This window comes from Physeter macrocephalus, chromosome 21 (assembly GCF_002837175.3).
Source record: "Physeter macrocephalus isolate SW-GA chromosome 21, ASM283717v5, whole genome shotgun sequence".
Classification (NCBI taxonomy): domain Eukaryota; kingdom Metazoa; phylum Chordata; class Mammalia; order Artiodactyla; family Physeteridae; genus Physeter; species Physeter macrocephalus.
Window position 1 is genome coordinate 20,755,085 of NC_041234.1, and position 14,130 is coordinate 20,769,214.

At 42.8% G+C, this 14,130-nt stretch overlaps 1 protein-coding gene across 1 annotated transcript in view; it reads left to right on the plus strand.

The window, feature by feature from the left end:
- Positions 1 to 2,345: 2,345 nt before the first annotated feature.
- LANCL3 (LanC like family member 3) overlaps positions 2,346 to 14,130 on the plus strand; it is a 97,665-nt gene continuing 85,880 nt past the window's right edge. Inside the window, exon 1 of the mRNA XM_007127768.4 lies at positions 2,346 to 3,227. Within this exon, the coding sequence (XP_007127830.1) occupies positions 2,655 to 3,227 (573 nt within the window). The 5' untranslated portion in view covers positions 2,346 to 2,654. The remainder of the gene's footprint in view (positions 3,228 to 14,130) is intronic.

Consider the following 14,130-nt stretch of genomic DNA (forward strand, 5'->3'; position numbering starts at 1 on the left):
TGGGAAAGAACTTTACAGGTAAAAGGGTTAATTTCTCCTGTGAGTTTAAGAGGGCTTCTAGATACCACTAATTTCTTGCTTCTCCCAAACCAGGCTGTTTCTCATCCATCTTGTGACCTTTGTTCTACTTGTGGGCATCACTGCAGAAAAGAAACCCCTAGGAACCCTAATACTTCACCCCACCCTGTATACACACCCTTTGTCATGTAGCTTTGGAGTTACATAAAGACACCCTGTATTTCCTGATGCAACTTGCCAATAGAATAAGGCAGACAAGAGTGTGTCAGCTCTGAGACCAGACCTAAAGAAGTCTTGCATGTTTCCTCTTGTGCTCTGGCCCCTCTGCCATTGCCATGCAGTCATGCCGGAGTTGAACTGCTGGAGGATGAGACATGTGGACCAGAGCCCAGGCAACCCAGTCTCCCCAAGCAACAGCCAGCCCACCCCCAGAGCACAGCCAAGATCCCAGATGCATGAGCAATAAACTTATTATTATACGCTACAAGATTTTGTGATTGCTTGTTAGCAGCATTTTTTGGCGGGAGGTGGGAGGGGAACACAACTGGGAAAAAAGCAGAGCTCCTTCTCTCGAAGACCTGTTTCCATTTTATTTTGAAGGCAATCAGCCCAAGTCCCTTTCATTGCTGCCGGTGCTACCTTGGTGCTGGGCTGTGTGGAAGGATAATCAGAGCCAGAATGAACAGAGTTGCCTCTAGATTCATGACGAGGGTGAGGTGGGGAGGAATAAAGTAGAATAAGGCTTCATTTCTGCTTATGCAGGTTTGCATTTGATGTCTCCTTGCCCAAAGGGGCAAAAATCACTCCTAACGCCTACTTAGACTGAGGGATGAGGAAGAAGCCCCAAGGAGAAACAGAACATTCCAGATGCTCCTTTGATACCGTTAGCCCATCACACTCCCTGCCTAAAAGTGGACTTAGCTTTTTATTATTATAATTAAAAATGAACCTGTTTCGGCACGTTACAGGAGAACGGAGGCCATACCATCCGCTCTATGGATGTGTCAGTCCTGGCGGTCATCTTGGCAAACTGAACTCCGTCTCCAGAATACATCAAGCAAGGACAGGAGGGGCAGCCTATTTAATCTCTGCTTCCAAATCATTGCGACAATTAACACTTTTGAGGAAAAAAATTACCTCCAAGCAAAACTGGCCTTTCAAGTAAGTGGAATTGCTGCTCTCCCAACAAAGTGTCAGAAACTTTTCCATGAGTCACTCATTCTTTTGTCTTGCACCGTCCCTATCAAAATGCAAATACCCCTAGGAAAGGTGAGCTCTTTGGCCGTCACTAGTCAACACTTTGGGAAAGGAAGAATTATTTCAAAACAGCTGAGCAAAAGAAAGGCAATTCATTTGTTTAACTGTTCATTTTCTGTCTTTCCCACTGGACTGTAAGCTCCAAGAGGTCTAGGACCATGTCTATTTTGTTTATCCATCTATTTTCAGGGTCCAGGACCCATACGAGACACTCAATACGCCTGCGGCCGGTGTGGGGGGCGGAGGAGCAGACGGGAAGAAACATGGGAAGGAAGGAAAGGAGGGAAGGAAGTAACTAAGGACACACAGAAAAGGGTCAAAACGCCTAATTAAAATTCTCAGCAGCGTTTACCCTTATATTCACTAGTTAATGGCCTCAAGACATTTATGGGGCGCTCACTATGCATGAATGGGGGTCGGGGGCGGTCTCTAGAGTAGGAGAAAAGACAGAACCCCCATCCCTTACCTTATCCTGGTGTGGTTCTTTGAACTTTTACTCCTGGATAGTCCAAGAAAAACAACACGACAGCCAAGGCTGAGAAAAAATTACCCTATGGGGCGTTTCACCGTTTTACTGCACGAAACGTGCGTGATGCATTCAAATCCCTCAGCCTTTGGGATGAAACACAGAATGAGAAAGCCAAGTTGACCAAGACGAAAAACAAGTTTCAGGAGGGCGCTCAGTTTTTTCCCAGTAGCCTCTACTAGTTGCGTGGCTTCTCAACCTTTACTGTGCATGCGAATCACCTGGGGATCTTGCTAAACATACTGATTTTGATTCACTAAGTCTGGGGTGAAGTCTGAGCTGCTCCATTTTTAACATGCTCCCAGGTGATGCTGATCTGCTGACTCGAGGAGGGCCACCCTGGAGTACACGAGGGACTCGAGGTCTTCACCTCCGCCGCGAGGTGTGCGTATGCCCAGCCTCAGCGTTCCGGATCGGTGTCCCGCGCGTTCCTGGCCTTCCGCCGAGAGGGGAGGAGCCGGGGGCGGAGCGAGAGGAGTGGCGCGGCCCCCGCGTGGGTCCTGCCGGAGATCACCTCGGCCCCTAAGAGAGGCGGCCGAGCTGCGGCGGCGCAGGAGGGGGCGGGTTCGGCAAGGGCGCGGCCTCTGCGAGGGGAGCGCGAGACGCGCATCCCCCGCGCTTGCCGGGGCCACTCGGGAGCCTCACGGCGATCCGATGCCCCACTTGGCAATCCGCTCCGCGCTCCTTCCTCGCGCCCGCCTCCTCTTGTCACCTCCCGTCTCAGCCTCCTCGCTCCATTCCGGCCGCATCCACCGCCATCCGAGTGCCTCAAAGAGCGAGAGGTGGTGCGCGGGACCGCAGGGCGCACCCTCCGGCAGACCCCGGCCCGGCCTTGGGGGGCACGGGCGGCAGCATGGACACCAAGCGCTGCTTCGCCAACCGCTTCGATGACTACCAGGGCAGCCTGCTGGCGGGCCAGTGCGAGGAGGCGGTGGCGCCCTTGGTCACCGCCACCATCGAGCGCATCCTCCAGGAGCTGCCCCCGCTGGGGGGCGGCGCTGAGGGCCGGGGGGCGGCGGCCGCGGCCAGCAGTTGCCAGGGAGGGCTGTACGGCGGCGTGGCCGGGGTGGCCTACATGCTCTACCACGTCTCTCAGAGTCCGCTCTTCGCCGGGGCCCGGGAGCGCTACCTGCGCTCGGCCAAGCGCCTCATCGACGCGTGCGCCCGCGCCGAGGAGTGGGGCGAGCCGGACGCCGACACCCGCGCCGCCTTCCTGCTCGGGGGCGCGGGCGTGTACGCCGTGGCCACGCTTGTGTACCACGCCCTGGGCCGGTCCGACTACGTGCAGCCGCTGGGCAAGTTCCGGTCTCTGTGCGCCGTCTGCGCGCCGGTTTCCTTCCTCGAGTGCGGCTCCGACGAGCTGTTCGTGGGCCGCGCGGGCTACCTGTGCGCCGCGCTCGTGCTGAAGCAGAAACTCGCCCAGGAGGTAAGAGGCAGCCCCGGCCGCGAGGCGGCGCTCGCCGCCTGCCCGGCCCTGACCCGCCGCCCTGTCCCGGACTCGCGGCTCCGGGAACAGCGCCCCTGGCTGTTCTCCACCTCTCTTTGTTACTCTTTGTCTGACATTGTCGTTTCTTGAGTCTCTTGAGGTTTATCTCCTGGTTTTTTCCCTCTCCCTCTTCTCCCCCGGCTCCACTCTCAGTCTCTCAGTTGGGATTCTGAGCCTGTGCGCTTTGCTCGTGTTTTACGGCGGACGTGGCACCTCCCCAAAAGCCACTTTGCCCAGTAGTTTTCTGGAGGCCCTTTCAAGTGAGATTTTTTTTTTTAATCCCAAATGAAAGAGACTTCCCTTCCTTTGACCCTCCTGTCAAAAGCTGAAGCACCCTCGAATGTTAGAGTACTAGAAAATAATAGAAGTTTGGGGGGCTGATTATGCTATTATTGTTCCCATCATTAAGGTGAAGGTAAGTTGCTTCTGCGACCCCCAGGTCTGTAACCCAGAATAACTGCCCAGCTATAGGTCTGATGTGCTTCCTGTGTTGCTTTCTATTCAGTTCATTTCATGGCTCTTATAAAATGCATATCTGATGGGGTGTCCTCTTTTAAATAAATGTAGACAGAATTTTACCCCATTGTAATCGAATGTGTTTTTGTTTTTTTCATTTTCAAATGCGTCTTTAGGATTTCAAGACGACAGCATACTTGACAGGGCAGGTTTTCTTAATGAATGGCTTTCCAGTGGCTCCTTGAAGTGAATTGGATTTCACAACTACATATGGGGTGTTTGTTTTTTTTCCGGATTCACTTTGAATACAGCCTGTGGATATTAGAAGAGAATGTGCCAGTTCCTGTAGAGTAGGAAAAAAAAAATCCTCCAAAGGATCATAGTAACTAGAACGGAAAGAGAGGCACTTTCATTCATAACCCACTGGAGCCAAATATTGTTCTAGGGAGGAAGTGACACATTTAACTTGGCTCTATTTGGGCGAGAGCGGCGTTTGAAGAAAAATTAAAGGCACACAGTGTTTTTAAAGTGTAATTAACTTAGTTAACTTCTACAGAGGCAGGCTTGATTTTTGTTTTAATTTATAGCAGGTGAGGTTAATTCAAGTGAGAAAAAAGATTGCTAAAGACTGCACTGTGCTAGCGGGGAAGCAAAGGGCTGTGTGACAAAGTTGTCTTGAAATAGTTCACTCTGCTTCTGAGTCACTGTTATCCGCTGGCTCTTCCAGTTGTATAAAACCTTTGAGAAGGCCACGGGGCTATTTACATATCATTTGCATTATATTTGCATCTGCTTCTCAGACCTTGCTGTCTGGTGGCAGGCAATTTTCAAATTGTGTGGGGTTGCTTTTCCCCCCAGTTGTTTTCCTTAAACTTGCTGTTTTCCCTTTCTGTGCTTCTCTTTGGAATGGAATGGCAGAGTGGGAGACCCATCAGGCTACGCAGGTGGCAACAGATCAGAAGGACTCCTTGCCCCAAGACTGGTGGCCCAGGGCCAGTCTGCAATGCTGATCCACAAAGACATTTATTAAGACTTCTCTTTTGCCCTGCTGCCAAACCAAATCTCTCTTTTTATACTAATCAAGTTGAGGTGCTCTGGCCCCTGCTCCCAGGACATAGAACAAGTAAAACAAAAAACAAAACAAAACCCATCTCTTAGCCTGAGCAAATCAGCTAGTCTCAGTGCCAGCCTCAGCTGTGGTAACCCAAAAAGTTCAGGCTTGAAAGGTGCAGGGCAGAGGCTAAGCCTGCCAGGCTGGAAGCCCTTTGAGGGGAAAATATAAGTTTTCTACACCATCCCCACCCCCATGGCCTAGCCTACATATGGCTTTGCCCTCAGTAGATGATCCATAAACCTTGATTAAATTGAATTGTGAACTTCTGTCATTTCTCTATAAATAATCTGTCATTCTGTCCTGGGTTTCTTTTCCTCCAATGTCATTTATATTCACTTTCCTCTGTCTCGGTTACCACCCTAGTCTAGCTCCTCCCTAACCTACTAGGCACATCTTTACCACCTCATAAGTAGATGAATGAATGAATCACCCTATACTGGGATTAGTGCAATATATGTACTCTGAGCTGGCTTCTCTCACTCAAGCCATTCCATGTATCTCTGAGACACTAGGTTTCTTTAAAACACTTTTCATCATGTCACTACCCTGCTCAACATCCTGCAGTGGCTCCCTATTACCTTTTCTCCAGTGGCTGCTCATTTTGCAGTTAGAGCTAAGATCCTTAAAATGGCTGACAAAGCCCCATGTGATCTGGCCCCTGCTTACCTATTCTACTTTTTGCTCACTCTGCTTCAGCCATACCAGCCTTCTTGCTGTTTCAGGTATTTATTGTCTCAGAGTGTTTGTACTCGCTGTGCCCTCTGCTTGGAATACTCTTCCCCTAGCTATTTTTATGGTTAGCTCCCTGACCTTGTCCAAGTTAGCTCCTCAATGAGGCCTTCCCTATCCACCCTATTTAAAACTGCCACCTGTCCCCTGACTTATGCCCCTTTCTTACTTCATTTTACTTATTTTGTTTATGTCTTTTTTTAAATAACAGAACATACTTTATTTTTAAATTTTATTTATTTATTTATTTTTGGCTGTGTTGAGTCTTCATTGTGGTGCATGGGCTTCTCACTGCGGTGGCTTCTCTTGTTGCAGAGCACAGGCTCTAGGCGCCCAGGCTGCAGTAGTTGTGACACATGGGCTCAGTAGTTGTGGCTCGCAGACTCTAGAGTGCAGGCTCAGTAGTTGTGGCACACGGGCTTAATTGCTCCGTGGCATGTAGGATCTTCCAGGACCAGAGCTCGAACCTGTGTCCCCTGCATTGGCAGGTGGATTTTTAAGCACAGCACCACCAGGGAAGTCCCTGTTTATGTCTTCTTAATTAGAATGTAAGTTCCATAAGAGTAGAGAGTTTTTGTTTTATTTCTGTACTTAAGCATTAAGACAGTGCCTGGTATATATTTGGGTACTCAACTTTCCTTGTTTTGGTGGTGGTGCAAATATTGTCTACTCTGTGGCTTGCTTTATCACTCAGTTTTAATGGCATCCCATTTATCAATATCTTCCTTTATGGTGCTGCTTTTGGTGTTAATGCTTAAAAAAATCCTTTCCTATTTCAATAAAAACTTAAAAAAATCCTTTCCTACTGCCAAGATATCAGTAAATATTGGTTGAATGCATGAATAAATGAATACTAGTTTCTTACAAATTTGACCTCAAATCAAACTTAACTACTAGACCAGTGTTTGTTCAACTTTAACATTATAGGCCTCACCTGCAGATCTTTTTAATAAAATACAGATTCTGATTCAGCAGGGCTGGGTTTGGGCCTGAGTTTCCGCATTTCTGACAAGTTCCCAGGTGATGCTGATGCTGCTGGTCCAGGGACCACACTTTGACCAGCAAGGCAATACAGTGCTGCATAGATTTCGGCATTATACCAGCCATGTCTATTAAGACACCGTTTTGTGAAGCTTGATATATTTATTTATAAGGTTTTAGTTTAGAATACTGATCACTATATCCTACCATACTTTCATTATAAGGCTCCACAACAGGAATTTCTGTCAGGGCTTCGAAACAGGAAGAGTTGTGCTCCTCCTGGAAATTGATTGAATTTTTTAAATCTCCAGGATAAGTTGTGTAACTGATTGTGTTTCTCACTTTATGTTGGCTACTAGGAAGCATATGGCAGAATTGTGGTCCACATAGCTTATGTACAATACCTTATCACGTGTATTTTTGCATACTAAACTTTGCCCTGGGTTTACCTAATTTTTTTTCGTCTTTCATTTACCATTTTCTGAATTTTCTTCCTTACATTTGATTTTATTATTTGTATTTGTTTATAAGATTCATACATTTTAAAAAATGTGTGTATGTAGAGAGAGAGACATACAGACAGACAGAACGATCCACTCTATCCAGGTAATATAGTTTTGGTTAATTTGGCCCTCCTGGAAATACTCAAGGGAAGTAGCTTAGAGGGTTTGTTAGGCAGATAGCCTTGAGCAACGAAGCGCTAAAGTCTTAAGAAATCACACCATAAAAACTTGCATTGGGTCTATTCTGCTTTCCAGATTGGTGGAAATGTTGCAGGGAAAGGGAAGTTCGAAAGTATGGTGGAGGGATTAAGGGGGGGGCCTAGGGACCACAGTTAAAATAATAACTTTTGCCCCCGGGTGACCTTGGACAAGTAATTTAACATCTTGGAGCCTTAATTTCCTCCCTTGTAAAATGGATTAATAATAGCTTCCTCCTTCACTTAGTCTGTCATTCATTCATTCAGTGAATGTCAGGTTTCCACGTGTGCCAGGCACCTTGCTAGATGCCAGGATTGAGCAGTGAACAAAAATCAATATATAGTTGTCAGAAGGGCTTGGAAGGAGGTAAACAGGAAATAAGTGCAGGTGGGGCAGGAGAGAGGAGGGGTGCTGCCTGGCATACATTAGCGGGGAAGCATTCTCTGCAGAGGTGATGTCCTAGCTCATCACTGAAGCATGAGAATGAAGTGGCCGCCTTAAGGGCAGGCATTCCAGGCCTAGGGGACAGCAAGGACAAAGCCCCCGAGGTGGGAAACTGCTTAGAGATTTCGAAGAAAAGGAAGGTGGCCTGCCCAGCTGGAGCACAGTGCTCAAGGGCTAGAGGGCTAGAGACCAGGTAGGAGCTGTGAGCAGGGGAAAAGAAGATCCTGCAGGGCCGGGGCAGTCCAAGTTAGGAGTTCGCATTTGTTTCAGTTTGAAACGGGAATGTCTTCATCTTATTCACCTTTCAAAAAAAGATTTCCCTGGTTTTCTGTGTAGATAATGGGTTGACCAGTATTAAGAAGGTTCACAAGGGGGGCTGATTAGAGGGGGTCTAAACCCCTTTTGTGCCAAGGACTCCTTTGTAAATATTGTGAAACCTACAGTACCTCTTTTTAGAAGAACATTTTTAGATGCATAATATACACAGGATTACAAAGGAAGCTAATTATATTAACATTCGATTACCAAAACATTTAAAAAATGTGTGATGCAGTAGCATATGTGCTGCTTGATTAACACCTTCAATAAAGTTTTGCAGCGGGGCCTAAGGATTATTGTACATTTGTATCATGAGGGTCAATGATATTTCAAGATATCTTCAACAACTGCAGTGTGACATGAATATATCTGTGATTTCTATAGGTGGCAAAGTCACAAGTACTCCTGGTGGTTCGTGGTCTGCATTCATAATGAAAGGAAATGCCAAGTTGTTTAAATAAGATTGGAGAAAATATAGATGTGATTTTCTTTTCCCAAAGGGGACTGTTCTGGAAGTTGCTGCAATGACTCACCCTAGATAAAGTCCCTAGTGTAGTGCTTGGCACAAAGTACCTGCTTAATGAAATCAATGTTATTTCCCTTTGCACCTACTAACAAAAAATGAAAAGTGATTCTGAACATCACACAGAAAATTATACCCAATACAAGGAATCTATCTTACTGCCATGATTAAAGGAAAACACCTTTTACCAGATTGTTAGTTGTGTCCTTAGCTCATTCTTAAGGCAGGTGGTTGGCAGCTGTCTAAGCGGGGATGCCTTTAGCTGCAAATAATGGAATGTCCAGTAGAAAGTGATCTAAATCAGGTAACCGGGCCACACAGCAGGAGGTGAGCAGCGGGCGGATGAGAGAGCGAAGCTTCATCTGCTGCTCTCCATCACTCGCATTACCACCTGAACCATTCCCCCTCCCCCCCCCGCCCCGCCCATGGAGAAATTGTCTTCCACGAAACTGGTCCCTGGTGCCAAAAAGGTTGGGGACTGCTGATCTAAATAATGGGAACACTATTACTTCACTTGACAAGGAGTGTAGAGCTAGGTCATTACAGGATTGGTTCAGCAACTCAGGAAAATCGTCAGAACCCAAGCTGTTTCCAACCTTTTTCTCTGCTACTCTGGGTGTGTGAGCTGTATCACTCTTCAAAATTGCAAGATGGCTGCTGCCATTCCAAGCATTGTGTTCCCATACAACTGGGTCTGAGGTTTATTTCTTTGAATTTTTTTCTTATCGTATGGAACATTCTATCCTTGAAGAATTTCCCTTCTGCCTCATTGCCCAGCACTTGGTCAACAACCCAGCACTGGCCACTTCTGGTTTCTGGGGTTGCCGAAAAGACTAATATCCTTCATTTCTAACCTCTGACCTCTAGTGGATGCAGATTCTGACAAGAAGAAAGGGGAGGGCAATGGCTGTTGGGTGGTTACCAAAGTGTCTGCTCCTTGGCTCCCTTACCAAGGTCTGTCTCATGACCTCCCACTTGGCTATTGTCAGTAATGCTGCAATGAACATGGGGATGCAGATATCTCCTCCAGATCCTGTTTTCATTTCATTTGGATAAATACCCAGAAGTGGGAATTCTGGATCATATGGTAGTTCTACTTTTACTTTTTTGAGGAACATCCATACTGTTGTCCGTAGTTGTCGTACCAACTTACATTCCTGCCAACAGTGTACAACAGTTCTTTTTTTGCATCCTCACCAGTACTTGTTATCTCTTGCCTTTTTGGTGATAGTCATTCTGACAGGTGTGAGGAGATACCTCATCGTGGTTTTGATTTGCATTTCCCTGATAGTGATACTGAACACCTTTTCATCCACCTGTTGGCTGTTTGTATGTCTTCTTTGGAAAGATGTCTATGCAGTTCCTCTGCCCATTTTTTTAATTGAGTTGTTTGTTTTGCTATTGAGTTGTATGAGTTCTTTATATATTTTGAATATTAACCTCTTATGGTTCACAAATATTTGCTCCTATTCCGTAGGTTGCCTTTTCTTTTTGTTAGTAGTTTCTTTTTGCTGTGCAGAAGCTTTTTAGATTGATGTAGTTCCACTTATTTTTGATTTTGTTGCTTGTGCTATTGGTGTCATATCCAGAAAATCATGGCCAAGACCAGTGTCAAGGAGCTTTTCCCCTATGTTTTCTCCCAGGAGTTTTACATTTTCAGGTCTTATGTTTAAGCCTTTAATCCATTTCAAGCTAATTTTTGTAAGTGGTGTAAGATAGGGGTCCAGTTTCATTTTTCTGCATGTGGTTATCCAGTTTTCTCAATACCATTTATTTTTGAGACTATCATTTCCCCATTGAGTATTCTTGGCTCCCATGTCAAGTATTAGTTGACCATATATGTGAGGGTTTATTTATGGGCTCTCGATTCTGTTCCATTGGTCTGTGTGTCTGTTTTTATGTCAGTACGATACCATTTTGATTACTATAGCTTTGTAATATAGTTTGAAATCAGGAAGTATGATGCCTCTAGCTCTGTTCTTTTTTCTCAAGATTGCTTTGGTTATTCGGGGTCTTTTGTGGTTCTGTATGAATTTTAGGACTGTGTTTCTCTTTCTGTGAAAATGCCATTTCTCAAGATTGCTTTGGTTATTCGGGGTCTTTTGTGGTTCTGAATGAATTTTAGGACTATGTTTCTCTTCTGTGAAAATGCCATTGGAATTTTGATAGCAATTGGATTGAATCGATAGATGGCTTTGGGTAGTATGGACATCTTCATATCAATCCTGATCCACAAACACCGGATGTCTTTCCATTTATTTGTCTTTAATTTTTTTCATCCAAGTTTTAACAGTTTTCAGTGTATAGATCTTTCACCTCCTTGGTTAAATTTATTCTGAAGTATTTTATTTTTTATGTTATTATAATGGGATTTCTTTTTTTTCAGTTTTTTTAGTGTACAGAAGCACAACTGATTTTTGTATGTTGATGCTGTAACCTGCAACTTTACTGAATTCATTTATTCTAGCAGTTTTTTGGTAGACTCTTTAGGACTTTCTATATATATCATTATATCATCTGCAAACAGACAATTTTACTCCTTCCTTTCTGATTTGGATACCTTTTATTTCTTTTTATTGCCTAATTGCTCTGGCTAAAACTTCAGTACTATGTTGAATAAGAGTGAGAGTGAGCAGCCTTGTCTTGTTCCTGATCTTAGAGTAAAAGCTTTCAACCTTTCACCATTGAGTATGATGTTAGCTGTGGGCTTGTCATATATAGTATTTATTATGTTGAGGTATATCCTGTCTATACCCAATTTGTTCACTTTTTATCATTAAAAGATGTTGAGTTTTGTCAGATTCTTTCTCTAACTGCATCTATTGAGATGATCATGATTTTTATCTTTCACTATATTGTGATGTATCACATTTTTAGAGGAAAACATTTTTTTATTTACTCACTCATTCAATTACTTATTGAACAGACTATGTGCTATGCAGTGTCCTTTGTACTATGTATACATTTTTATTTTCATTTTTTCAACGGTACTGAGGTATAATTGACAAACAGAATTGTCAGATGTTTAAAGTGTACATCATGGTGACTTGATATATGTATACATTGTAAAAGGATGCTCACCATATAGTTAATTAACACATCCATCACCTCACATATTTGCATTTGTTGAACCATCCTTGCATCCCAAGGATCAGTCCTACTTGATCCTTGGGTATGATCCTATTAATGTGCTCCTCAATTCAGTTTGCTAGTATTTTGTTGAGAATTTTTACATCTGTATTCATCAGGAATATTGACCTGTAGTATTCTTTTCTTGTAGTGTTCCTATCTGGCTTTAGTATGAGAGTAATGCTGGGCTTATAAAATGAAGTCGGACGTGTTCCCTCCTTCTTTTGGAAGAGTTTGAGAAGGATTGACATTAATTTTTCTTTCAGTGTTTGGTAGTATTCACCAGTGAAACCATCTTGTCCTGGACTTTTCTTTGTTGAGAGGTTTTTGATTACTGATTCAATATCCTTAGTCAATATTGGTCTGTTTAGACTTCTATTTCTTCATGATTCAGTCTTGGTAAGTTGTATGTTTCTAGGAATTAATCCATTTCTTCTAGGTTGTCCAATTTGTTGGCATATGATTGTTTATAGTAGTCTCTTATATTTTGTATTTCTATGATATCAGTTTTAATGTCTCCTCTTTAATTTCTGATTTTGGGTCTTCTCTCTCTTTTTGTCTTACTCTAGCTAAAAGTTTGTCAATTTTGTTTGTCTTTTCAAAGAACCAATTCTTAATTTCATTGATTCTTTTCTCGTATATTCCTGTTCTCCATTTCATTTATTTTGGCTCTAATGTTTGTTTATAATTTTCTTCCTTCTGCTAACTTTGGGCTTAGTTTTTTTTCTTTTTCTGGTTCCTAGAGGTGTAAATGTTAGGTTGTTTGAGAGTTCTTTTCCTGAGTTTTTCTTAAAAATTATTACTGTCATACTCACAAGGTAAACACAAACAATAAGAGGATACAGAAAGATATACAGGCATACTTCAAAGATATTGTGGGTTCAGTTCCAAACCACTGCAATGAAGCGAATGTCTCAATAAAGCAAGTCACATGAAGTTTTTGATTTCCCAGTGCAGATAAGTTATGTTTACTCTTATATTGTAGTCTGTTAAGTGTGCAATAGCATTATGTCTAAAAAAAACAATGTAAACACCCTAGTTAAAAAATACTTTATTGCTAAAAAGTGCTAACCAACTCAGCCTAACATTAGCGAATCATGATAGTAACATCAGAGATCACAGACCATCATAACAAATATAATAATAATGAAAAAGTTTGAAATAGTGGGAGAATTACCAAAATGTGACTCAGAGACACAAAGTGAACAAGTCGTGTTGGAAAAATGGCTCTGATACATTTGCTTGACACAGTGCTGCCACAAACCTTCAATTTGTAAAGAAAAAAAAAAAGGCAATGTCTGTGAAGCACAATGAAGTGCATAAAACAAGGTGTGCATGTTTAAAAAAATGTCTTCTTTGACATCTTTAAAGAAATATTCTGGGTATATAAAATACCTATATTTTTATCCATTTATGTGATATTTTGTGTGTGTGTGTGTGTGTGTATATGTGAGTGTGTGTGTGTATTGGGTTGGCCAAAAAGTTCGTTTGGGTTTCTCTGTACGATCTGATGGAAAAACCAAACGAACTTTCTGGCCAACCCAATATATACATACACACACGACAGCTTGTTCTCTTATGTGCCTTGTGCATCTTTGCACATTAGTGTGTAGAGAGATCTCATTCTTTATACTTGTTTGATTTAATAGCTATACCATAATTTAACCATTATTGATGGACATTAAGTTGATTCAAACTTTTTTCCTTTTTCACTATCAAAATTAATGCTGTAAAGTATACACACTAGTACATATAATGTGCATATATACATATACAACATTTACATGTAACATATACATACATACATATGTCTGTATATGTATCTTTGCCTTCTGTTGCAAGTATATATGTAGGATAAATTTTTAAAACCCAATTGCTGAGTCAAAGATTATAGATATTTTTCTCTTGATGGAGATTATCAAACTGTTCTCCAAAAAGGTTACATCAATTTCCATTCCCTCCATGAGCATTTGGGGGTGCCTGTTTTCCCACATTATTATTTTTTTTTTTTACATTTTATAATCTAAACTGGTTTTTTTGAATTTTTGAATTTTATTTTTTTTTTATGCAGCAGGTTCTTATTATCTATCTTATATATATTAGTGTATACATGTCAATCCCAATCGCCCAGTTCATCCCACCCCCACCACTTTCCCCCCTTGGTGTCCATACATTTGTTCTCTACATCTGTGTCTCTCTTTGTGCCTTGCAAACCAGTTCATCTGTGCTGTTTTTCTAGATTCCATATATATGTGTTAATATACGATATTTTTTTTTCTCTTTCTGACTTCACTCTGTATGACAGACACTAGGTCCATCCACCTCACTACAAATAACTCAATTTCGTTCCTTTTTATGGCTGAGTAATGTTCCATTGTATATGTGTGCCACATCTTCTTTGTCCATTTGTCTGTCAATGGGCATTTAGGTTGCTTCCATGTCCTGGCT